We start from the raw sequence: 27,218 nt of genomic DNA, 5'->3' as shown, positions 1-27,218 counted from the left end.
TACTACTACTATCAATGAATATGCAAATTTACCATCCTATAGAAAACTGAAGTCACAGTCTAATAATGACACCCAAGACAATACAGCACTTTTCTATTAAAGATTTGCTCATTATATATACATTTCAATGTTTCATGGTGCCTCTAATGGATTTTTCTTTTCTATTTTGAAAATAAACCACATTTGCAGAAGTTTTTTTGCTATATATTCTTTCACTAATTTGTTCTCTTATTATGTAATTTCTGTTTAAAATTGCCAGGATTGAGGTCTTGCTATTTATAGAGTATAAATATTTCTGATTTGCAGTACATACCTGCATTTGGTAACTGATTAACACTGCCAAGACACAAGTAACACCAACTAATATCTAATGAGAGAACAGCATAGTTATCTACAGCATTCAGGATATCAGCTGTGCATGTTCTATAAAAAAAAAAAAGAAATCAATACTTAATTAATTCTCAAATTAAAATTAACAAAAAATTTAAATTAAATTTTATGAAATCAATTATTTCATTCAAATAATCTAAATAATATAACAATTCAGAGCCAGACATTTTTCATAAAGCTGGTAGTCACTTGGAATACTGCGTTCAAGTATGGAGACTGCACCTAGAGAAAGACATTGAACTTCTTGAAATGATCAAGAGACGGGTAACTTGCCTGGTGAGATCGGCAAAAGGGCATCCATATGAAGAGCAACTTTAAATATGTGCGTTGAAGAGATTGGAAACTAGGCACCCTAGAGGTAACTTGATTGAGGTGTTTAAGGCTCTGAGAGGCATAAGTAAAATGAATGAGGACGAAATTTTCAAGGTTATAAATGATTCTAGAACTAGGGGCCATAAATTCAAGTTATGGGAGGGGGAATGTTTAGACTGTATTGCAGGAAGTTTTATTTTAGCTAGCGAGTTATAAAATACTGGAATAAGTTCCGATACGGAGTGGTAGAGGCTGACGGTTTGGAGAAATTCAAATGTCAGCTGGATAATTACCTACAGGAGGAGGAGGAAATGCACAGGTTGTCTATTTCCTTTTCTTTTATTAATTATTTATTTTTTAAAATTTTATTCTTATTATTAGTTTATTCTTTTTTGGCTGGTGCAGCATAAGCCCATAGGCTTCCTTGTACTAAATATGAATACTTATACTTTCTTGTACTACATAGGCTAATACTACGTATGAATGAATGAAGCATCTCATATTGTCAGGCAATATCACGGGATGCCTAATGATTTACATTACAAATAGAAAGCACTGTTCTCTAAGGAGAAGTATATTGCTATTTATTTGCAATATATATCATTACCCATATAGCAATTTCAGAGATTACTTCCATTCATTAGCGGGCAACTTTGCACTCATTGGTGCAGGAAATAGTATTAACCATAAAGTGCAAGGCAGCCACAAGCTTTTGCTGCACTAGTAAAAAAAAAAAATAATAAATAAATAAATGTAATAAATAAAAGTAAAAAATAACTAAAAATAAATACATTAAAATCTTGTTAATGCAAGCTCGTTTTATACAAAGTACTCATTTATAAGAAGAACATACCATTCTCCTGCGAAAGGATAGGCTTTTCTATGTAAATATATTAGTTTATTACAAAATTCGGTTAATATGTATTACAAAGTTTGTTTTTATCCTGTGAGAAATAAATATTGTTATTTTGTATGTTTAATACAAATCTTGGCACAGCTGTCCGATTTTATTATTGTCTCTGGCCACCTGGTTCCCTACTTCCCAAATGATGGCACTGACTTGTCAGAAATTACTTTTGTGTAAACAAAACCAGTTTATGGTAGTTACAACGTCAAGTGCACTCTGAAAAACATCTTTCTGAATGATGAGTTGTTAAATTTACAAACGAATAAAAAGTTTTTCTAAATTGTTTAGAAAAACTCCCTTGCACTCCATGAGAAAAGGTCAGTTGCAATTGTTAAGCCGCTTCAAAGAGTCTTTTGCTACAGTATACAGTAATCTATTTTTTGTGTCATTTTATCTGAGCTGATGTCTTTTTCGTGTCTTTAAATTAATTTAAAATTTGTTTATATTAAATCTTATCTAGCAGTGTTAGGGCAACAAAACATAAATGGACGGAATTAAGCCTGGAAATTAAACTTAAAATTATACAAGAGGCTAATAGGATGGAATGAAGTAAAATGGACATTGCAAAGGAATACAACATCCCTTTACCAAGGCGCCTCCGTAGCCAGGTGGGAAGGAGCAGCAGTGCGTAGCACACGCTTCTTGATTAGACCGGGGTTCGAGCCCGTCACCACCAAATACGGAGGATGCGGAAAGGTTAAGGAATGACCACCGCATATCCTGGAGCAATATGGCCTTAGTTGCTAATGCTCCTAAAAAAAAACCAAACAACAAACAAACCCTTTACCTACTTTATCTACAATACTGAAAAAGCAAAAAAGACTTGAGGAAGTGCATGATACTGGAGCAGCAATAAAAAAGGAAACAAAATTCATGGTGCAAAACAGCTTGAAACAAAACTTTTCGAGTGGTACCAACAAATGCGTGCATCTAATTTGCCAATACCAGGTCCGATTTCGCAAGAAAAGGCAAATTATCAAGCTCAACAACATGGAATTAGCAACTTCAAATGCAGCAGTGGCTGGCTCCAAAGATTTAAAGACAGGAATAACTTGGTTTTGCGAAAAGTTTGTGGCAAGTCTGGATTAGTCAACAAAGAAAAGGCTACAGACTGGTTGTGTTCTTTATCTGCAAAAAGGCCTCCAGAACATATGAAGGGAGTGTTGTACATGCGCCTGGTCAGACACATGTGCTGTGAGCCTGATATTTAAGGTTGTGTCACTTGAACTTCATTATTGTTGAGAAAGGAGGCGGATGCCCCCGAAAGCTTCAATGGTGTTTTATCGCTTTTAAATTTATATTTTTAATACATTTTAAAATTCATCAATTTAATTTTATTTGTTGTAAAGTAAATCAGTTTTTGTAAATTATTATTTTACAGTTTTTATTGTATCAATTCAGTACACTATCCAGTATTATTTTATCATTAAATCAGTTTATTTAAAATGGTTGGTGTATTTGTCTAAACTTGTGGTTGTGTTCTGTACGGTCCATTCTTGAAAAATATGAGGCAAAGAATATTTTTAATCTTAACGAGACAGGTTTATTTTATAATTTGCAGCCAAACAAAACATTTGCTATTCGAGGAGAGTCTTATCATGGTGGAAAATTTCGTAAAGAAAGACTCACTGTTCTGTTTTGCTGCAATTCAGATGGCAGTACAAAACTACTGCCCACTTGTAATTGGTAAGTTTTCCAAGCCAAGATGTTCTAAAGCAGTTAACCAACTTCCCTGTGATTATGAGGCCAATAGAAGTGCTTGGCTTGCGGTCAAAGTTTTTCAGTCTTGGTTATCAAAAATGGACAGAAGAATGGCTTCAGAAAAAAAGGAACATTTTGATGATTCTACTGTTCAGATTTTGGCCTCAGTCAGGACGCTCAGGCAACCCTGGCGGAGGCCAGCCAGAGTATAATGGGCAGCCTGGCTCACCTCCCAGTGGTGGTGGCGGGCAACGTGGGGTTCCCTTAGGGGCCTTGCGGCTAAGCAGCCAGAGACAGAACAACAGACCACAGCACTACTCTGTCACAAACCAGACACTACACTTTTCTGGCTTTTACAGAGATTCTTCACAAAGTACCATGGTGCAGATGTGGGAAACCAGCGGTGGCACCTTCCACAAAACACTATGCCACTATGTTCAGAAAGAGTGACTTTGGAGAGAACATCTTCAAAAAACATGGTCCAGCAGATGAATGTGATAACAACATTGAGGAATTTGAATGGATTTCATTTGTGAATTTGAAGAGTTTGTGAAAGTGGACGACGATGTTCCTACCACAGCAATGCCAACACCAGAAGAATTGCTGAGCACCAAACAAAACGATGTTTTTGTTACCAGTGACAGCAAAAGTGAAGAAGCACACACTGCCATCTAAAAAAGATGCCCAAAATGCATTCAGCATAATAGAGAATGTGTTGGCCTGCAGTGACATTGATAAAGAAACAACTATTGCATTTGATAATGTCTGTGCTGTAGTTAAAAATACATATAGGACAAAAACTGTGCAAACAACATTGGATCCTTTCTTTAAATTAGATTAATTTATTAAAAAGTTAATCGTTTGTATGTCTCCGTTTATATTAAAATTGTAATTCTTTTTTACTGTGATACTAAAATATTGTAGTTCAGTTCTTTAGTTTTGATAAGAATGTCCTTTACATGTGTTTGCTGCCTAATCCACATGTTTCTCTTTTTATCCAATAGTCTCATTCCTAATCTCTTTCCATTCTTCGCCGTGTAGTTTTCAGCTTCTCTTCCATTCTTCGCCGTGTAGTTTTCAGCTTATCTTCCATTCTTTTGGTGAGTACCCAAGTTTCACTTCCATACGTCATGGTGGAGAGTATACAGGGTGTTTCAGTTAAACGTTTCAGAACTTCTAAGAGGGGTAGGGTACATCCTGACAACTCGAAATCATATAGCAATGTGGGGTCGGAAATGCTTTCCTGAAGCGGTGTTGTACACAGAAGCACCATAAAGAAAAGAGACCGTAAGTGAGAAATCGTTTTAATAATACATGAAAAGAAGCAAAAGGTACATGGATTAAACGGGCTACAATGCACGCCTCACATCTCCGACGCATGGACATCCGAACATTCTGGAATACTCCAGGCGAATTTCAAATTTCTTCGGCAGCTACTGCGATTCTTGCAACCAGCTCCTCAGCATTGTCAACAGGGGTGTCATAAACTAGCGATTTCATATGACCCCAGAAATAAAAATCAAGACATGATAGGTCGGGTGACAACTTTTGAGAGATGAACAGATTTCTGCATCGACGCAACAGACAATGTGGTTCCAACACGATGGAGCCCCTGCCCATTATAGCGGAGATGTTCGTAACTACCTGGATGTCACATTTGGTCAACAGTGGATCGGACGTGGTGGTCCCGTGCGTTGGCCTGCTCGGTCACCCGACCTATCATGTCTTGATTTTTATTTCTGGGGTCATATGAAATCGCTAGTTTATGACACCCCTGTTGACAATGCTGAGGAGCTGGTTGCAAGAATCGCAGTAGCTGCCGAAGAAATTCGAAATTCGCCTGGAGTATTCCAGAATGTTCGGATGTCCATGCGTCGGAGATGTGAGGCGTGCATTGTAGCCCGTGGAAGAAACTTCGAACACTTACTTTAATCCATGTACCTTTTGCTTCTTTTCATGTATTATTAAAACGATTTCTCACTTACGGTCTCTTTTCTTTTTATGGTGCTTCTGTGTACAACACTGCTTCAGGAAAGCATTTCTGACCCCACATTGCTATATGATTTCGAGTTGTCAGGATGTACCCTACCCCTCTTAGAAGTTCTGAAACGTTTAACTGAAACACCCTGTATATTGGCTTATTATTTTACGTTTCAGACAAACTGGGATATTGCTCCTCAGATGGCAGTACAAAATGAATGTTTTGTTTGTCAGTACAGTTATGAATGCTATCCATCTGAAATTTACCCTTCTCTTGACTTCTAGCCATTTATCATTATTAAAGCTAAATGACTTGTCCCAGATAATTATATGAATCCACCTTTTCAATTACTGCTACTTCAATGATTATATCCGTTTCTGTGGCATACTTGTTCATCATTACTTTCGTTTTAACCATATTCATCTGTAGTCTGAAATCCTTACTAACTCTGCATAACTGATTAAGATTTTCCTTTAATTCTTTGGGATCGTGGCTTATGATCACAATATAATCTGCAATTGTAAATGGTTTAGGTACTCTCCACTCACACTGACTCCTTTCTGCGACCAGTCCAACCTTCTGAAAGCTTCTTCAAGGGCAGCAGTAAACAACTTCGGAGATATTGTGTCTCCTTGTTGAACTCCTTTCTCAATTTAAATTTGCTACTGTCTTTGTCTAGTCTAGTAAAGGAGGTAGAATTCTCATATATTTTCTTCAAAATCATAATACAGCCTTTGGAGTACTATGTGATAAAATTATAGGACTGTCTTTCTTTTTACCGAGAAGTTTAATGTAACAGTGTATCAGGATCAAACATTATATGATCCCTCAGTTTGGAGACTGGCAATTAATTTTACTGTTGGAGCTGTTCCACACTGGGATCATGCTGTTTGTGTGCTCCTTGATGAAAATTTCCATGCTGCTGGATAAAGAAGGTTTTCTGGTACCAGTGTCTGTTTTATATGCACTGCATCCTGGCCATCAATGTCATCCGATATTGCCCCACTTGAATATTTGTGGGGTTATATAAGGAACATCATATCGATAGTTGTACTAGACTTGCTAACTTTGAAGCTGAGGATTACAGATGCTATTGTAACTGTTAAGCTAGAAATGCAACAGAATGTGTGGAGAGGTGGAATTCTATGACTAAGAAAAGGGTCACATGCAGACATTTTCTGAGCCAATTATGAAACTAGATAGCATTATCCATTCAAGAATGAAATTTTCATGTCTATCTTCATTTGTTCTGGAATTGTTATATCATGTATAATCCCTGTAGCTTAAAGCACATTGGCTCTAAACTGCTTGAAATTTTAATATCGCTTCAACTTAACTTGCTATGGAATGCAAAAATAAATTTCAAGCCTGTGACAAGAAATAAAGGATATTTTCTGTATCCTTTATTTCTTGTCAGAGAAATATCTTAATTTCCAACTTTACCACCTTCCATTTTCTACCATGCTATTTAATTAAGCTGTTTATAGAAAAAGAAATTAATAAATTTAAAAAGCACTTAAGAGATATAAACAGTTTTTCAAACAATTAAAAATAAAAATAAAAATAAATACAGATTCATTTTTAATTAAATAAATTTTAAAATGTTTTCAGATATTATAATCACTTGAGACTATTAAGATCTTCACTAGACAAAGGGGAAGTTATTTTTTTTAATAATAACTGTTAAGATTTTTAAATTCAGAAATTTTATTTTAGTGTACTCACTGGAATTCTCTGTCTGCATCAAGAAGAAATACAAGTGCTTCACCGTAATTTTTCATTTTCATAGCTGCTCGACCTTTCTCATGTAAGGTCATGGCTAAGACAAGGGCCTATAATTTGAAGTTTATAAATGTGCTTATCCAGGAATGTCCAGAAAACTTTTACATACATAATTAGTCTTATATTTAATTAATTGCAAAAATTGTTAGAGAAACTATCAACATACTATATAACACAGGCAGAAACAGAACTAGAGTATGTTTTCTTGGAACAAAATACTACAATTCAATTAATATCTCTCACAGATACAAAAGGATGCACTGTTATCCATGAACTATGTCACTGCAGACAGAAATAATGATATTACAATGAAGACTTGAATGCAAATATAATTTAAGGTTAGAAAATGCACAAACTAGGATTTAAGGTAAAAGTATCTTTAATTCTACCTAGGCACAAAAGGAGAGAATCTATAATGCAAACATTACACTAGCCAACAAAAAATTTTTTTTGTCATACCTCCGCAATGAAAATGTGATTCTGGAGGAAATAAAAGTGCTGATTCCGAAAATCACCATAAAAAGTCTATCATGTCTACATCAAAAAGTGTACAAACATTTAATGTTAAAATAAAGGAATATATATGTATAATTCAAGTTTGTAATACAAGTGTAAAAAAAATATTATACGTTCTCGATAACTCATTTAACTTCGGAAAAAATATCATAAATCATAGCAAAATAGTTATATTTCAATAATATATAATCAGCATACCTGTAACTGTCCTTAAAATTGTTTGCTACTAAGGGATTTTCTCTTGTATTCCTGTTTACTCTCCCTCACAAGAAACCAATAGTAATCCCCCATCATTACAGGAATCCAGCAACCTTGGTACTGCTTTTCCATCATGGAGATAACTTGACGAAACTGCTCCCCTTGTTCATCACTCCCAGATTTTCGGGGAATTTTTCCCCGAAAATCTGGGAGTGATGAAAATGGAAATGGAGAAAATAAATTTTTGATGACATTTGACAGCCCATGTTTTTGTAGCATTCACACCCTCCTACTCTCAAGGGGCTATTTATGTTTGGAGGATAGATTTACAACCCTGAGAATATGTCAAGATCAGTTAATATTTGGAAAACCTTGGTACAGCCTACAAAAATCCTCACCAAACATGCTAAGTGTGCTCTCTTCAAAAATTGTAAATTGTTGGATTGGAATCTGAACCTAAGAACCATAGATAGAAGTCTGTTTATGTTTATCACAAGAAAACCGAAGCCAGAATCAATTGCTAAAATTAAGAGAATTAACTTATAATCTGTTAAAACAAATCAGTATATCATACATTACTAGCTAGATTATACAAAATTGGCATATTTTTGGTAAAATGTGTTTTCATATGGCAAATCCACTTTTACTAATTGTCAATCTTCTAAGGGTTTGAAGAATTGCTGTTATTGAAGTTGCAGAATTTGAAGTTACTGCTTATCAACTTTGTTCAGCACGTCATAAAGCTTTCTTAAACTGACATTTTTTTAATTTCATTTTTTTTAAATTTAACAATGCAGTTGTAAAAATAATGTGTTTTGTTGTCTTGGCATTTGCTTATTTATATTTTTATTATATGTGACAGAAGAAACTTTCATAAAAGCCTTTGAAGTTATTGAAAAATATATTCATCACCTGAAGTGAAACTGATATAAAACCTACCTTTCTTTCTTCAGCAGGTAAATTCAGTATCCGGCCACTCTGATCTGCAACTTGGAGGGAATAACGATCACCCACATCATCTGTAAATTTAAAATCTATAATAAGTAATATAATAAACAGTTTATAAGTGTCATTCAAGAGAACTGGAAGAAAATAATGTATTCTGGATTTTTTAAAATTATCCAATTTGAAGGGCATTATTCTCAGCATGGAAAGTGTCATTTAATAAATGCAAACATTCACCATATATGTGCCTAATTTTTAAAACCACTAAGACTATAAGTCTTCTCAATAAGTCTTTCAGGTCAGATGCAGTTGTGGAACACAACTGCATCTTACCTGAAAACTTGAAAGCGCAATGCATACAGAAAAATTAAAATATTATACTAAAAAAAAATTAATGGGCACATCACAAATGGCAGCCTAAAAAAACTAATGTCCTCACATTTTTTTTCAGTGTATACATTGAAATTTTGAATTCCACTGAATTTACACCTATATATGAAAAATACATAAAATGATAATGCAAAGCAGAAAGAGAGAAATATGTGAACAGAATCAATGAGATAAATTGAAAGAAATAAAGAGTTTATTTTTTCCTAAATGCTAAATATGCTTGAATATTAAAACTAACCTGCATCAACAGAGGACAACAGTTCAGCATCTTTTCGTATCCTCTGCAAATAGGCTTCCTGTTCTTCTTTAAATACTGAATCTGCCTCACTTTCCGAGAGGATGAGAGCCATTACACAACACTGATTCTAATATAAAAGGATTAATTATAAACTCTGCCATTTAAATGTTGCAATATAATCTTTCAACAGAACTAAAAGGGAGGATACACAATTATTGCCACAGAGAAATCCAAAACAAGTTCACTGTCAATTATTTACTACCTTCATGAAGTAAACGTGATATTTTTAATAAATTGCATATTATTAAAATATGCAATTTATTAAAAATATCACGCTAATATTGTGTACGAGACTCCAAAAAATAGCAATTTATTTTAACACAAAACTGCATTAGATGCAATGGTAAAGCCCCACTGGTATATATATTCGAAAATGGTCAGCATCCCTCCAGGCGCAAAGCCAAAAGTAAGCATTGCTGATGGGGGGGGGGGGGGGGGGAAGAAGTCACTATGATGAGAGATACTTGACACAAACATTACTAACACATAGAAGAAAGAGTCCCTTTTTTGTTAAATCCTTCATCCAACTGCTCTCTGTAATGACTTTTAAAGAACACAGGAGTGATATACCAACATATATCCCGATATATTTTTAAAATTCACTTTGTTATGGAAGTAGCAGGTGAATCATAGAACATAGCAAAGGTTTAAAAATTTTCTGTTCATTTAATTCTTGTTGTTTCTTTATGGTTTTGGATATGCTGATTTCTTTTTTCCCTTGCAGCACTGGTTTTCCCAGAAATAAAAAAAAAAATCAAATTTGCATGTAAATATACTACAATTGTGTGTTTATTTAAAGGGCTATGAAACTTACAGAAAGAGAACATTATTTCATAACAGCAAACTTTTTATGCCACATCATGGAAAATTTTCAGCATAGATTAGAAAGCTGTGTGACCAGTGAAGGGAAGACTTACCAACTTAGTTTTAAGGGCTAAAATTGCATTATTTTTACTGTTAAATAATGTACTTTCAAAGAGTTGTGTCAATTTGTCCAAAGGATATGGCAAAATAAAAGCCACTGGTTTGCAGTGTTACATTCTGTATTAACCTGGTTGGATTAATGCTACTACAAAGCAATTAGCCATTACATAAGCTAATTACACATGCATATAAAATTTAAATGAAACAGGAATAACCAAAATATTTATTGAAATCCCAATTATGTATCTAACAAGCAAGATACCCAGACTTTACACATCTGGAATTTTAGTATATACTTATATAATCATATTATATAAGTATATACTATTGTCATTTCCCTTTTTACACACACATACACACTTTTTTTTTTAGCTCACCTTAATATTTTGTTCCTGCAAAGATTTATCATCTTGAATAACCCTGCCACAAGATATAAATTTCAGTTTTGATGGGCTAACACCAATTTGCCTTCCTACCAACTCTTTTAAATATTTACCATTCACATGTAATCCCGTTTCTACGTTGCAAGTCGACTGTGCTTGTTTTCTACCCTGTAAAAACATTAACACTTTCTTTTTTACAAAAACGATCATTACAGTTCAATGTATACATCAATTATAAAAACAAGAGACAAATACAACAGACTCTCGATTTACCGGGACACTTCAAGACTCCAAATTAAAAAAAAAAAAAAAAAAAAAAGTTTAGTTTGTTTTAGTGCGTCATGGCGATTGTTGTGTTCCGTCGCACTACAAAAAGACAAATTTTGTTTCGTTATTTATGTTGCGGATGTCGAGATTTTTTTTATAGTAAATATATATATTTTTTTTGTTTATAAATCACGAAAATGATGGGTAAACGCAAAAGAGTTGCGCTTTCAGTTAAACAAAGACTTGAAATTATTCAAAAGTTTGAAAACGGTGCATCTGTTAAATCTCTAATGAACCATTATAATGTTGATGACCAAACTATACGCGATGTTGTAAAAAATAAAGGGAAGCATCATATTGGACACACAAGTAGTACGTGGTAAGTTTTTTATCTATCGCCATATTTTTTATGTAGGTTGCTGAACATTTTTCAATACAGTAAGTCCCCGACTTACGCAAGTACGGATTTACGTAAATTTGTTTTCACACAATTTTTTTTATTTATTTTTTATGATTATAAAATTTAAAACAACAACAAAAAAATAATAATAAGCAATCAATAACGACGATCACGGCACGCACAAATTGCACAAGTGATATCGGAGTAACAAGAAAAAAATAGGAAAGAAGAGAAGATTCTTACAATTATTTAAGGGTTTTTTTTTTATATGACTGAAGATTTCAGTGAAGGGGACACACACTTCATCATAATAACATAAAAACCAACAGAATTCCAGCTATCGGTATCATCGCAAATGCAATAAGATCGAGTTTACTACCCGTTTATAATGAATTGCACTAACAGAAAATCCCAATAAAATGGAAAGTGCAAATTGTTTTTTGTTGACCTCCAGAAATGTGCTTTAGTAAAATGTGAACTCACGCGGGGTGATAATAGTGAGTTTTCGCCTTAACCCTGTGAAGTTCTTTTCAGAAAATTTAATTTTGACCATTATCATGGTGCCGACTAAGAAAATAAGTGACAGCGATACCAATAAATCTACCAAGAAAAAGAAAGCGATCCAGTTGGATCAGAAAATTAAAATAATAATGATGTATGAAAATAGCCAAACATTAACAAGTATCACTGGGAATTCAGATTTGTCCATAATAATATAGTAGCAATATGTTACTAGTCATTCCCGAGTTACGTAAAACTCGACGAAGTAAGAAGTCCTGGACCTGGAACGTATCTCTTACGTATGTCGGGGACTTCTGTATTTTTGGATTAACCGGGAAATCGATTATCTGGGATTTGTTTTTTACCATCTATTCCGGAAAATCGAGCGTCTACTGTACAATCAAAACTTCCTAACTGGTGTTTATAAATCCAACTCCAGTTTAAAGAAATTCTTGAAACAAGTTTTTCACAAACAAGTAATTACCCTTAGGGGAAATGTTATTCAATAATCTCCCATCTGATTTATGAACAGGAAATGACATCACATACAGTAGAACCCTATTAAGAAGTTTTCCAAGGGAATGGAGGTTTAGAACTTCTTAAGAGGGAAAACTTCTTAGAAGGGGACCTAAGGGTATAAAATATTAACTACACAAATAAAAATGAAAAGACACACATACATAAATTAAAGATGATTTTTAAGTACTACTTCAGAATTTATAAATATTTTACTCTGCCTATGGGAAACATTTTTAAACTGAGAATTTCTAATTGCTGAAACATTCTGTTCATTAAACTCATTATCAAATACTGTACTTCAGAGAAGAATAAACATGGGGAAAGAATTTTCATTTGAAGTTTAGCTTAATAAAACTCATTTCTGTGGTAAAAAGCTAATCCTGTGAATTGTAGGAAAACTATCAAGAATAAAAATTGTCATTTAATGCAAAACAATATTAATTAATCATAATTTAATAAAATTTCAAAATTATAAAATGGATGTAATGAGAATGATAAAAATCAATTACAATAATTACAAGTAGTACATGCAGTCTTCTATATCATTATAGAACTCAGCCTTTTTAAAGGAATTAATTATAACAGTAGGGCTCACTGTATCCCATGATGCTGCTAAATAGAAGCATATATCCCATGATGCAGCTTTCAACATACCTTAAAAGGTCACAATTACAATAAGACACAGCAACGATCCACTAAGTAATTCAGAAATGTTCAGAACCATCATGACAAATGCTTCACGTAGTAGCACTATCCAATTATGGATATTGATGAAAACAATTGCAATATGTCACTTCCATTATATCAAAATATTTATATTGTTTAATATTTTTTAATATAAAATTAAAGAATTTCTATATTTAAAAAAACATTAAGTGGGAAAACATCATTATAACAATACACTGTGTATTCTTTATCACATACTTTTTATGCGTGAAAGCTTTTTACCCAAGAAACTTCTTATGCAGGAAAATAATACATTACAATATATAGAGTTGAAATTGGGAATTAAGAAACCAAACCTAGTACAAAGAAAAACTTCTTATGCAGGAATTTTTTATCCAGGTTCTACTGTAGTAGTAGTAGCAGTGGCATTTGATGCAAGAAAGCAAGTGTATGAGCTTATGCAGCATCAGCCAAAAAAAAAAAAAAAAAAAAAACACACCATTCCCACCAAATGCCTGTCCAGTTCCTCCTTAAATTTATTCAACCTATCAACTTCCACAACGACAGATGGAAGTTTGTTCCAGCAATTAACCACCCGCTGGCTAAAGGCAAATTTCCGCACATCTAATCTACATCTGTCCTTTCTTAATTTGAATTTATGCCCCCTTAGGTTCGTAATCTGAACAAGTGGAAGGATCCCATCAGAATTCAGCGTGCTCAACCCATTCAAGGCCTTATATACCTCAATCAGATCACCGCGGAGGTGCCTAATCTCCAGCCGCTGCAATTTGCAGAACTTAATCCTCTCTTGGTAAGAGGATTCCTTCATTCTCCTCACCAATCTTGTTGCCCTTCTCTGTACACGCTCAAGCAAATCTACATCCTTCCTAAAATGAGGCCTCCAGACCTGTACGCAGTACTCACGGCGTGGCCTGACCATTGCCTTATACAGAGGGATAATCACCTCCTTTTCCCTGCTAGCAAAATTCCTATATATCATTGACAAAACCCCATGACCTGCCCTGGCAGCCTGTCTGCATTGCTCAGAAAACTTCATATCTGACTGCACAATTACTCCCAGGTCTTTTTCATTTTCTACCACCTTAAGTGTAGTACCACACAGTTGGTACATTTCTCTGGGGTTACTTCTACCCATATGCAGTACTTTGCATTTGTCAAGGTTAAACTTCAGTTGCCACTTCTTAGCCCATCTGCCCAGATTATCTAGATCCTGTTGCAGTAGCACACTGCCATTACTGTCATTAACAACCCTGCCAACCTTTGTATCATCTGCAAACTTCGACATTAAGCCTGATATACCTTCATCAATATCATTGATAAATATACAAAACAACAGTGGACCTAACACCGAACCCTGTGGGACTCCACTAATAACATTAGTTCACGAAGAGCAGCACCCATTGATTACCACCCTCTGTCTTCTCCCGCTTAACCATCCTTTTATCCATTGTAGCAACTTACCCTTTATACCATTCTGCTCCAATTTGTACAGTAGTCTTCCATGCACAACAGTGTCAAAAGCTTTCCTGAAATCCAAATATATGATATCAAAATTATTTTTTGCATCCAGTTCCTTTGTAACCACATCATAATATCCTATCAAATTTGTCAGACAGGACTTTCCCTTAACAAACCCATGCTGTGTCTGAATTATTGCTGCACTCTTGTCTAGATGATCCTGCAATGCATCTTTAACCAGTGACTCCATTATTTTACCCGGAACAGAAGATAAACTAACTGGTAATTACTCGTGTCACCCTTCGATCCCCCTTTGTGAATTGGGGATACATTTGCACATCTCCTGTCCGTGGGAACCTCCCGAGTCCAAGGATGCTCTCATAATTATGACTAAGGGTTTGCTTAGTTGCTTTGCCGCCTCCTTTAATATAACTGGATAGATCCCATCCACCCCAGGTGCTTTTCTTATGTTTAACTTCAACAATTTCTCCTCCACTTTGCTTTCAGTTATTACAAAATCATTAAGTATCCTGCTACAATTTGATAACCTTCTGCCATTTTCAAACCTTAATAATTCCTCATGTGTGAATGTAGATGCAAAATACTCATTCAGTTTGTTTGCTATCTGAGCAGGATCATCAACAGTCGAACCATCGATGTCAAGTGGACCAATCAGATTCATCCCCTTCCTTTTAGAGTTTATATAAGTAAAGAAATCCTTGCTGTTTTTCTTAGCATCTTTTGCCAAGGATTTCTTGTAATCTGCCTTTGCCTGCCTAACCTCCTTTGTCACCTGATTACAGACTAGCTTATATCTGCCATAGGCTTCTGAGTCGCTTGATAATTTATATGCATCCCATGCATTTTTCTTCTCTATTACGAGTCTCATTAGTTCATTAGATAACCATTTAGGCCTAAACCTTGAACAATATTTCTTAATAGGTATGAAACATTTAGTAGCTTCCATGATTAATTCCTTGAATGCTTCCCACTTAGAATTTACTTTTGGTAATATCATCAGTTTATCCCACTGTACAGAATTTAAAAACTGTCAGAGACCACTGCACTCACCTTTACGGAAGCAAAAACCCTTTCCTTTACCCCTGATGGTAATTAAATCTTTAAGTAAATCCCACATCAGTACACTGTGATCACTGCCACCTAGTGGTTCCTTTATCTGCAAATGATTGTATTTGATTTACAACCTCAAATCTTGTTCTTAAGAACTTCTGCTCAATTTTAGAGACTACAAAATGTAGTGCCTGAAAATCACAATAAGCACAAAATATTTTGAAATATTTATTTAATGTATACCTTATGATAGCATCCATAGGCAATGTTAGTCTACAGGAAAAGTGAAATGAAATTGTCATTACTCAAGATAATGCAGTTCAGTAAATTCTGCATGCACTAAGGTAAATTAGGAGCAGCAATGATAATTTAAGTAACATTTTGATGAGATTATAATATATACATATAAAGAATATGAATAAAGTTATTAGACATTTTTGGATATGTAATAAACTTTTATGCATATTAATAATATGGTGACTGCAGTACAAGGAACTTCATTCAAAGTGTCTGGCTAAGGTGCTAAGTTATCATATCAAACAAAATAGGTAATTATTAACACGTATTCCAAACTTAGGTGAAGGTATCAAAAAATACAGTGCTACAGCAAACAAACAGTGAATGAATCATGCTACATCAGGGAACAACTTCTTAATCCAGTTTCAACAGCAAATTCAAAATTTTCAACCCACATATAATAAAAAAAGGCTCAGATGACAACTAGCCTAAACCTAAAAATATGCAAGATAGACCCCAGTGCCTTTAAAATTAAACACGTTGTATACTGTGCTGTGCATATATTCATAAAACAAAGAGTAATGAACATATTAAATACAGTAGAACCTGGATAAGAAATTCCTGCATGATTTCTTAAGTCCCAATTTCAACTCTGTATGTTGTAATATATTATTTTCCCATGTAAGAAGTTTCCAGCGTAAAAAGTTTGTGATAAAGAATACACAGTGTATTATTATAATGACGTTTTCCCACTTAATACATTTTAAAATATGGAAATTATTTATTTTTAATATTAAAAAATATTAAACAATATAAACATTCAGTAATCAAACAAGTTAGTGTCAAGCATAATTTTAGTTCATAGTAAACCACTGAAATAGGTGAAATGGCATCGTTTTTGATATACATGTATCTCATATTGTGAATGCCTTTACAATGAGTTGCCCTGATATTGCACTACCTCCAATAAGCAACACTTCAGCAATGGAGAAGAATAATGTTACTTATTCTCGGCGGATACCACCACCCAGGGGTTGTGGGGTGATGGTATCTGCCGAGAATCTATTGGCAAAGTGTTGCCTATTCGAGAATCCATTGTCGGAGCAATGCTTATTCGAGAAGCCATTGTTGGAGCGTTGCTTATTCAAGGTAGTTCAATATCAGTGCAACTCGTTGTGAAGACACTCAAAATATGAGATATAACAAAAACGATGCCATTTCACTTACCTCAGTAGTTTACTACGAACTAAAATGATGCTGTGCACTAACTTGTTCGATTAGTGAAATTTCTGTAGTCTGAGGCTTTCAATGCTAAAACATTTTGATACAATGGAAGTGACATATTGCAATTGTTTTTATTGATATCCATAATTGGATATGTAGACCATATTAAGCATTAAGTTCTGATGGTAGTGAATGGTTCAGAATTACTTAGTGGATTCTTGCTGTGTCTTATTGTAATTCTGATCTTTTAAGGTATGTTGAAACTCCAAAGGAGCTCATTCTTCCAACTTGGTAATAAGTTTAATGAACAGAATGTTAAGCAATTAGAAATCCTCAGTTTAAAATTTTTTTTTTAGGCAGAGTAAAATATTTATAAAAGTTTCCCATAGGCAGAGTAAAATTTATATAAATAAATATTTATAAATTCTGAAATAGTACTTAAAATCGTCTTTAACTTATGTATGTGTATCTTTTCATTTTTATTTGTATAGTTAATATTTCATGTGTAAGAAGTTCTAAACCTCCAGTCCCTCGAAAAACTTCTTAGCCGGGTTCTACTGTAAATCAACAGTTTTCAATATATACTCTGCAATATCAAGCTCTAGAAAATGACCTGGAAATTTTAACTTTTATATATATATATATATATATATATATATACACATTACTTTTTAATTTTTTTTTTTGGAAATAAGTAGAAGTTCTACGGAAAAATTTTGGTTTTCAGGTGGATCCACAACTGAAGGTTGAAAAGTAATATTACAGAAAAATCACTTTCAATTTACAAACTATTATGGAAACTACTAAGGATATGTGTGTTATGTTGTTGTTGTGTTGTTCTGGCTACTTGGAAGCAGCAATCACCAGAAAAGCTGCTCATGGTATTTGTCTCTAACCATGGGAAGGTAGGCCAGTCCTCCCATCTACACTCTCAGCATCCTAGAGAATGATATCACTATTAGATCCAGAAAAATACCAAATATATCCAATTTGATTAAATATATCCTTCCTCAATGAAAACTTCATGGGTTCAAAGTATTAGCTAATGGAGTATCTGTGTAATCAGAATGGAAATGTCTATACCTGTTCATCAGAATAAGGCTTAAATGATTTCATCATTTAAGTAGTGCTTAATATTATTTCTCCTAGGGTTAATATCTTATATTATGTATACAGAAGCTTTATTTCTAGTAAGTAATTATATTTTCCAAGCTAAACAAAAGAAGAGTAAAACAACTAACCTGATGGTCCTTAGAAGTGGTAACTTTCAACTTCAGCGTAGCCACCCCTGTTTGCTGAAACTTTGTGCGAGCAGCAAGATTTCTCAAAGCATTTTCCCTTAATTCTTCTAGTAATGCAATCACTATATCTGGTATTAACTCTAATTCCACAGAGTAACGCTGAATCATTTCCTATAAGACAGAGCTAAATGCTAAGAAACTTAAATTTAAAACTATTTTTTAATTTGATTATAGTTTTATTTCTTTAATGTGTTAAGCACAACTATAACAGAAGAATTTTGTGTGTCACTGATGGGGCACATATCAATAACACAAATTACGCCTGATGTAGTTGAGTGATCAGGAGCGAGAGTGCAGTAGCATGCGATCTTTGAGTGGACCAGGGTTCAAGCTGACTGCTAAATACGATTAAAGTTTGTATTGATGATTTATTGTAAACTCCACTGACCTGGTGGTCATGCCGGAGTATAAATAAAAACATTTTTTTTTTTTTTTTTTTAAATTTGTGACTACTTTTAATAACATAAAACTGAACCAGAAATGAATAAGTGATTGCAATGGCTTGCTCTTAGGCACAATCAATTAAAAAAAATAATTTTTCTTAGAAAGATAAGGATTTTTTTTATTGAGCTATCTATCATTGGTGGATTATGATACAACCTTCTGAAATCAAAGCAAAAACATTTAAAATAACTAATTCATCCCCTTAGTCATCAGAGGATCTGACAACCAAGAGTATTTCTTCACACAATAGAGAATATTTAAAAGTTTCTCCAAAGGAAATAAATTCTGTAATTCAATCACAGAATCACAAAATAAGACTTCATACAGAGCAAGTATATTCAATCACATTATATCTTCATCATCTTGTTCTTCTTCTTCTTCTCCTCTCTCTCTCTCTCTCTCTCTCTCTCTCTCTCTCTCTCTCTCTCTCTCTCTCTCTCTCTCTCAGTACCGTACTACAAATACTAACGTAACAGCAATGACAATTTCTGCAAGTGTCTATATGACCACAAATTGCTAGCCTGATATCAACACAAATTGCTAACTTAAATATATAAAAATAAACTCTCAATTATTCATTAACTCTTTCAGGAGTGATTCCTTGAACATGTCTGGGCCCTGGGCAGTGAGTTTTACACTGAATGCTGACTTTGTGGAGTAAAGTTTTCGTAAAATTTTCAAAATTCATAAAAATGTTTGTTAAATATTTAGGGCACTGCTCTTCTTAGATTAATGTCATTAGTAGTCCCTCACAGATAATAAATATTGAAAGTCCCTCACAAATAAATATTGAAAACAATTTTGTTGTTTTCAATATTTATTAACATTACTGATGAAGACACAGCAAGTTTGATATCTAAGTCTGCTGATGACACAAAGGTGAGAAAGGTGGTTAATAAGAGGAATCAGGGTATGCTAAAGCAAGAAGACCTAGAAAAATTAGACAAGTAGGCTGAGAAATGCCAATTGAGGTTTAACAATGATAGATGTTAAAAAAAAAAAAAAAAAGTAAACTGCAGCTATTATCAACCCACTGCAGGATGGAAGCCTCCTCAACGATTCATGCTGAGGGAAATGGACCATAATCTGCCAAGCTGGCCCAGTGCGGGTTGGCAGGTCGACCGTATTTAGCAGTCAGAGGCTTGAACCCCGGTCTACTCAAAGAGCATGTGCTACTGCACTCCCACTCCTGACTACTCCGCTACGGAAGGTACTGCATATGGGTAACAGCAATTCCAGCATAAGATACCAGTTATTGAGTGGTATCACACTCAAGATAGTATGGAATGAAAAAGACCTAGTAGAAATTGTACACTATAAGAGTTAAAACATGAAAGAAATTAAATTAGCACATTACAGGGTAACAACAGGATTGCATTATGCAGTTACATTAATGAATTTTAATACAATATTAGCATTAAGTTAAGATAAATTGGTATAAATTAAATTCTTTACAAAATTACAAAGGATATTTTCCAAGAAATTAAGCAAAAGGACCACCTGGTGTTACAGAAAGGAGGTGAAAAAAAAAAAAAAAAACCAGAAAATTACAGTAAGTTAACTCTGAATGGTGGAGGGGGAATATGGAAATAAGAGCTAAAGAAGGATTATTAAATAAGTAAGATTGAAGAAAGGCTTAGCTGAATGCTGGAGAGAGAGCACTTGAAGCAGACTGCAATACTGGGCTAGCTGAACTGACAAGGTGTGACTGTTTTTACTAACCTTTGGTTGAAGTCAACCCTATTAAAAGGTAGCCTATAATTCTTCTTTAGAATTTAGATTACTTCAATATTCCCACCCCCTTCACAGTTAATTTTCTGTAATTTTCTGTGTTTTTTGTGCACCACATTTCTATAACACAAGGTGGTCCTTCTGCTTTCCAAATTAAAATTTTCTAAATATTCCTTGTGGACAATTTCTCATAAAATATTCTTTGTAAGTTTGTAATATACAAACATTTAAATCCTAACTTAATGCCAATATTGTATTAAAATTCATTAATTAACAAATGAATAAGAAGATTAACTCAATAATTACATGTAGAAAGCTCAACGTCGACGCTCACCCTTCTTGTTTCACCCATCCATTCACTCCAACAGTGTCTAGTTCTTGCTTGAATTTATTTAAGCTATCGACTAGCCGACCGGGCTAGCCGAGTGGGTAAAGTACCTACCCGGCAACCCAAAGGTCGCGGGTTCGATTCCCACCTCGGGCTTGGATCAAAGTACTGCAAAAACCTTGGGAGGTGCAATATGGCCACAGAAGCCGATGCGCCAACAACTACCAAATCAAAAAAAAAAAAGCTATCGACTTCCACAACAACAGATGGAAGTTTGTTCCAGCAATCAACTACCAGCTGGCTAAAAACAAATTTCCGCACATTTATTCTACAACTGACTTTCCTCAATTTGAGTTTATGCCCCCTCAGGTTCGTAATCTGAGCAAGAGAAAGAATACCATCAGCATTGAGCCTGCTCAAACCATTCAAGGCAGGGCTTTTGTGGATTTATTGGATGATTGTTTTCTACATCAGCATGTTCGGGAGGCAACTAGAGGGAGCAATACTCTTGATTTGATTATCAGTAGTGATTTTTCATGCATTAAAAATCTACAGATAGAGGAACCATTAGGTGACAGTGATCACAGTGTGCTGAAGTGGGATTTACTCAAAGAAGTAGCTACCATCGGGGGTAAAGGGAAGGGTTTTTGGAAGGGTTGTTTGGACCTTAGAAATGCTTTTGTTACTGTTGCACATGGAAGACTGCTGCAAAAATTGGAGAAGTGTGGCATTGGAGGCAAATTGCTACTATGGATAAAGGGATGGTTGAGTGGGAGAAGGCAGTGAGTAGTAATCAATGGACACTGCTCTTTGTGGACTAATGTTATTAGCAGAGTCTCCCAGGGTTCAGTGCATTGTTGTTTTCTGTATTCATTAATGATAGGTAGGTATAGGTATAGTTACGTTGAGGGTCTGACGGCTCCGGGGATTTCTCCCATCTCCGCGTATGTTCTATGTATCGAGTGACAGTACCCTGTCTACGCCAGAGGTTTAAAAATAATGTATGGGCCATGTGGTATGTAGTTTGTTCTGCCCATTGTTCATCTGGCCTGTTGGCCGCCGGGCCCCCAGTGGGACCCGACGTTACCATACCTAGCAAAGGAGACGCCGGCCGGGTGTACCAAGAGACTAATTATACTTTGGCATTAATGATATTGATGATGGTACATCAGGCTTAATTTCCAAGTTTGCAGACGATACAAAGGTCGGCAGGGTTGTTAATGACACTAATGACAGTACGCTGCTGCAACGGATCTAGAAAAGTTGAGCAGATGGGCGAGAGGTGGCAACTGAAGTTTTAACATTGACAAATGAAAAGTACTGCATATGGGAAGCAGTAATGTATCAACTGTGTGGTACTACACTGATAGTGGTAGAGAGTGAAAAGGACCTGGGGGTGATTATGCAAGCAAATATGAAGTTTTCTGAGCAGTGCAATAGTAGCTCATGGTGTCTTGTCAATGATATACAGGAATTTTTCTAGCAGGGATAAGGAGGTGATTATCCCCTTGTATAAGGCAATGGTCAGGCCACATCTTGAGTACTGTATACAGGTCTGGAGGCCTCATTTTAAGAAGGATGTAGCGCTGTTGGAATGAGTACAGAGAAGGGCAACAAAATTAGTGAATGGAACAAAGGGGTGCTCTTACAAAGAAAGGCTTAAGTTTTGCAAATTACAGTGTCTGGAGACTAGGCACCTGCGAGGTGATCTAATTGAGGTGTAAAAAGCCTTGAATGGTTTGAGCATGCTCAATGCTGATAGGACTCTTCCTCTTGCTCAGAATAATCGCCTGAGAGGGCAGAAATTCAAATTGAGGAACGACAGTTGTAGGATAGATGTGCAGACGTTTGCCTTTAGCCAGCAGGTGGTTGATTGCTGGAACAAACTTCCATCTGTCGTTGTAGAAGTTGATAGCTTAAACAGATTCAAGGCAGTACTGGAAAAACATTTGGAGCTAGCGTATGGGTGAAATGAGAAAGGTGTGTGTTTTTTTTTGCTGATGCTATATCAACTTGCTTTCTTGCATCATGTGCCCTTGCTAATGCTAATATGGGAATTGCAGAGCTTGGAAACTCGGCACCTTAGAGGAGATGTGATTGAGGTGTTTAAGGCCCTGAGAGGAATATGCAAAATGAATAAGGACGAAATTTTCATGGTTATAAATGATTCTAGAACTAGGGGCGTTAATTTAAAGTTATGGGGGAGTTGTGACTGGATTGCAGGAAGTTTTATTTTAGCCAGTGAGTTATGAATTACTGGAATAAGTTACCTACATGGGTGGTAGATCTAGGCTGACATCATCATCATCATCATCAGTCATTTTCAATCCACTGCAGGATGAAGGCCTCTCCAGCAACTTTCCAGTTCCTTCTGTTTTGAGCACTGGCCATCCATTTACTACTCAAAAACTCATGAATTTCATCTATCCATCTCCGCCTTTGTCTTCCAGGTTTTCTTCTAGCTCCTCTTGGGTACCATTCTGTTATTTTCTTAGTCCATCTGTCATCATGTCTTCGAGCTAGGTGTCCTGCCCAAGACCATTTTAGTTCTTTAGTTTTGATAAGAATGTCCTTTACTTGAGTTTGCTGCCTAATCCATGTGTTTCTCTTCTTATCTAACAGTCTGATTTCCAATATAATTCGTTCCATTCTTCGCTGTGTAGTTCTTAGCTTCTCTTCCATTCTTTTGGTGAGTGCCCAAGTTTCACTTCCATAAGTCATGGTGGGGAGTATACATTGATTCATTATTTTACGTTTCAGACAAACTGGGATATCCATCCAAAATTTATTCTTCTCTTGACTTCCAGCCATTTATCATTATTACAGCTAATAACTTGTCCCAGATAAGTATATGACTCCACCTTTTCAATTACTGCTCCTTCAATCATTATTTCCCTTTCCGTGGCATACTTGTTCATCATTACTTTTGTTTTAGCCATATTCATCTTTAGTCCAAAATCCTTACTAACTGTGCATAACTGATTAAGATTTTCCTCTAATTCTTTGGGATCGTGGCTTATGACCACAATGTCATCTGCAAATCGTAAATGGTTTAGGTACTCTCCGTTCACATTGACTCCTTTCTGCGACCAGTCTAATCTTCTGAAAGCTTCCTCAAGGGCAGCAGTAAACAGCTTCGGAGATATTGTGTCTCCTTGTCGAACTCCTTTCTCGATTTTAAATTTGCTACTGTCTTTGTCTAGTCTAATAAAGGATGTAGCACTCTCATATATTTTCTTCAAAATCATAATATATGGAGTATCTATGCCTTGTCTTTCCAGTGCCCGAAACATTGCCTTATGCTGTATGGAGTCAAATGCCTTTTCATAATCCACAAATGCCAGGCATAATGGTGTTTTATATTCATTTGCTTTCTCCATTAGCTGTGATATTACGTGAAGGTGATCCATAGTTGAGAATCCTGTCCTAAAGCCAGCTTGCTCTTTCGGTTGATTCTCATCAAGTATTCTTTCTAATCTGTTAGTAATGACCCTTGTGAACAACTTGTAGATATGGGATAACAAGCTAATTGGTCTATAATTTCCAATTTCTGATTTATCTCCTTTCTTATGCAGCAAAACTATGATTGCATTATTCCACTGCTTAGGCGTCACACCTTTTCTAATGCACTTTGTGAAGAGCCTTGCCAGTTTTTGTGTTATGTCTCTTCCTCCCAATTTTAACAACTCTACAGTAACTTCATCTTCCCCCGGGGCTTTCCGATTCTTCATTTTCTTCAATGCATGTTCTACCTCATCAGGAAGAATATCCGGTATGTCGTATGTGTTGCTACTTTGCAATCCATCTTCCCCACTGCTGGTATCATTCCCTCGCTCCTTGTATAATTCTCTATAGTAGTCTTCTGCTATTTGAATTATGCCTTCTCTGCTGTTTATAAGTACACCATCGCTATTCTTCAGTTTCAGTATCATTTGTCTTTCTGTATTACTGCTCATGGCTGCTGATTTAAATCCTTTGTTTTCCCTTAATGCTTGTTCTACTTTTCTTGTGTTAAATCTTCTTATGTCCTCTCTGAGTCTCTTTCTAATGGCTTTGCATAACTCAGTATACTCAATTTTCTCCCTGTCAGTGTTTTTCTTGCTCTTCATTTGTCGTCTTTGGTTCATCATGACAAGTGTTTCTTGACTAATTTTTTCTTCTTTGGATTTCTGTTTCCCTATAGGTTTCTTGGTCTTTATCACTTTCAGAAAGTTGTAATATTCCTCGTCGATATCTTGGTCCTGAGCAGTCTGCAGAAGCTCAAACTTGTTCTTAAGTTCCAGTACATACTGCTTTTTCTCCTCCTCTATCATTTCAAAGACCTTTGTATTATTTACTCGAGTCAGTTTTTTCCTTTCGTTTCCTACATCTATATCAAGTGTACATCTTACCATTCTGTGATCACTTCCAACATTTACCTTATTCAGGACGGTAACATCATTCACAATATATCTTCTGTTAGTGAGGATGAAGTCGATTTCATTAGTTGTTAATCCATTTGGACTCTTCTGTCCACTTTCTGTTTACCCTTTTCTTGAAAAAAGTGTTCATTACTGACATTCCTTGAGATTCTGCAAATTCCACAAGTCTTTCACCTCTTTTATTTCTTTCACCAATTCCAAAATTTCCTATAGTTCCTCTTTCTGCGCTGTTTTGCCTTTTTCCAACCTTAACATTGAAGTCCCCCATAATAATAGTGTAGTGGGTTTTCTGCTCATCTAGAAGACTCTCAATTTCAGTGTACATTTCTTCAACCTCTTCATCATCATGGCTCGATGTTGGTGCATAAATCATTATAATCTTTAGCCTGTACCTCTTAGAAATCTTGAATATTAGTCTTGACACCCTTGGTGATGTACTTTTGAATTCCAAAATGTTGTTTTTAAAATCTTTATGGACCAGAAACCCAACTCCACCTTCACTCCTTTCACTGTTTCCATTGGTGTACAGCAGATTTCCACTTGATAAACTTATAAGTGATTCATTTCTTCTTCTTGTTTCAGCCAAACCGATGATATTCCAATTCACATTTTCTAATTCCTTTTCCAGCTCTAATATCCTGTCTTCACCGATGAGTGATCATACGTTATAACAGGCCAAGTTCAATTTCCGTGCATGGCAGCCTGGTCGTACCCAGAGATTCTTAGCACCCTCTGCCTCCACTCTGATCCTCTCGCTGCCGTAAGAGGGAGAGTGAAAGCTGCTGGGGACTGAGGGCCATTTGTATTGTTGTGCTCTCATTGCTGGAGGGTTTGGTCTTTTCCTCTTCACGCTGACAAGGCTTCTTGAGGAGAACCACTCTACACGTTCGTTGCCACCTAAGTGACGTAACAGGGCTTACCATCGAGAAGGTGTGCATGAGTGGATTTTAGGGAGGCAGGCCAACCAGACTTCTCCTAAATCTTCTGTAATAGAGAGATATTGGATCCATCAGTGTTTTAGGCTGAGTGTCTGATAACACACAGGATACCTGTTCCCCTCTAAGCCCCCTAGGCTGACAGTCTGGGTAAATTCAAAGGTCAGCTGGATAATTACCTAAGGGAGGAGGGAAATGCATAGGTTGTCCATTTCCTTTTCTCTTATTAATTATTATTATTTTTTAAATTTTCTTCTTATTGTTATTAATTTGTTTTTATTCTTATTATTTATGTATTTTTTGTTATTTTATTTTATTATTATTATTATTTTTTTTTTTTTGGCTGGTGCAACATAAGCCATAGGCTTTCTTGCACCTTTGTGGCCATTACTAATAACTTATAGTACTTACTGCCATGCTTGGGTTGGAGGTTGAGAAGACGAAAGAAGATATTTGTTGACATTAGATTTGAACTTCTGTAGACAGTAATTTTCAAGAAAAATGTATGAAGGACGGTTGTTCCAGAAAACGGCAGTTGAATGAATAAACGAGGAAGATGAAAAGTTAGTTCTGTGAGTTTGAAGTTGGACAGTAAATGGATGTTGGCTGGTAGTGGCACGTGTTCAGACTGTTTTGAAAGAGAGAGCAGGAATTATAGAAGCCAATTCAGAACAGTGCCCATGGAAGTATCTGTAAAAAAGGCATGCAGCAGAAACAGTACGTCTATGAGACAGAGAGTGGACTCTGTTAGAGAGGAGTCATTAATTAACCTAACTGCCCTCTTCTGAATGGAATCTAGAAGCATGAGAGAGGTTTTGGGGCACCGCTCCAGACATGGGAACAATATTCCATGGTAGGGCAGATTTGTGATTTGTACAGAGTGAACAGCAGTTTGGAAGAAAAGTAATGCTGAGAGCGAAAGAGAACAAGTGTTTTAGATGCGGAGAAAGCAATATTTGTAATGTGC

The 27,218-nt window shown here is 35.4% G+C and overlaps 1 protein-coding gene across 1 annotated transcript in view; it reads right to left on the bottom strand.

Moving 5' to 3' along the window:
- Nucleotides 1-27,218, bottom strand: part of LOC150075924 (NEDD8 ultimate buster 1-like) — a 106,839-nt gene that overhangs the window by 71,723 nt on the left and 7,898 nt on the right. Inside the window, exons 3-8 of the mRNA XM_090387201.1 lie at nt 18,333-18,503; nt 10,722-10,895; nt 9,361-9,487; nt 8,727-8,806; nt 7,017-7,123; nt 314-423 (exon numbers count right to left, since the gene is read on the bottom strand). Of these exons, the coding sequence (XP_090243327.1) occupies nt 314-423; nt 7,017-7,123; nt 8,727-8,806; nt 9,361-9,487; nt 10,722-10,895; nt 18,333-18,503 (769 nt within the window). The remainder of the gene's footprint in view (nt 1-313; nt 424-7,016; nt 7,124-8,726; nt 8,807-9,360; nt 9,488-10,721; nt 10,896-18,332; nt 18,504-27,218) is intronic.

Source organism: Mastigoproctus giganteus, chromosome 13 (genome assembly GCF_048544385.1).
Source record: "Mastigoproctus giganteus isolate SK-2022 chromosome 13, ASM4854438v1, whole genome shotgun sequence".
In the NCBI taxonomy this organism is placed as follows: Eukaryota; Metazoa; Arthropoda; class Arachnida; order Uropygi; family Thelyphonidae; genus Mastigoproctus; species Mastigoproctus giganteus.
Note: the sequence above shows the minus strand (reverse complement) of the source record. Positions and strands in the feature narration are given on the sequence as shown.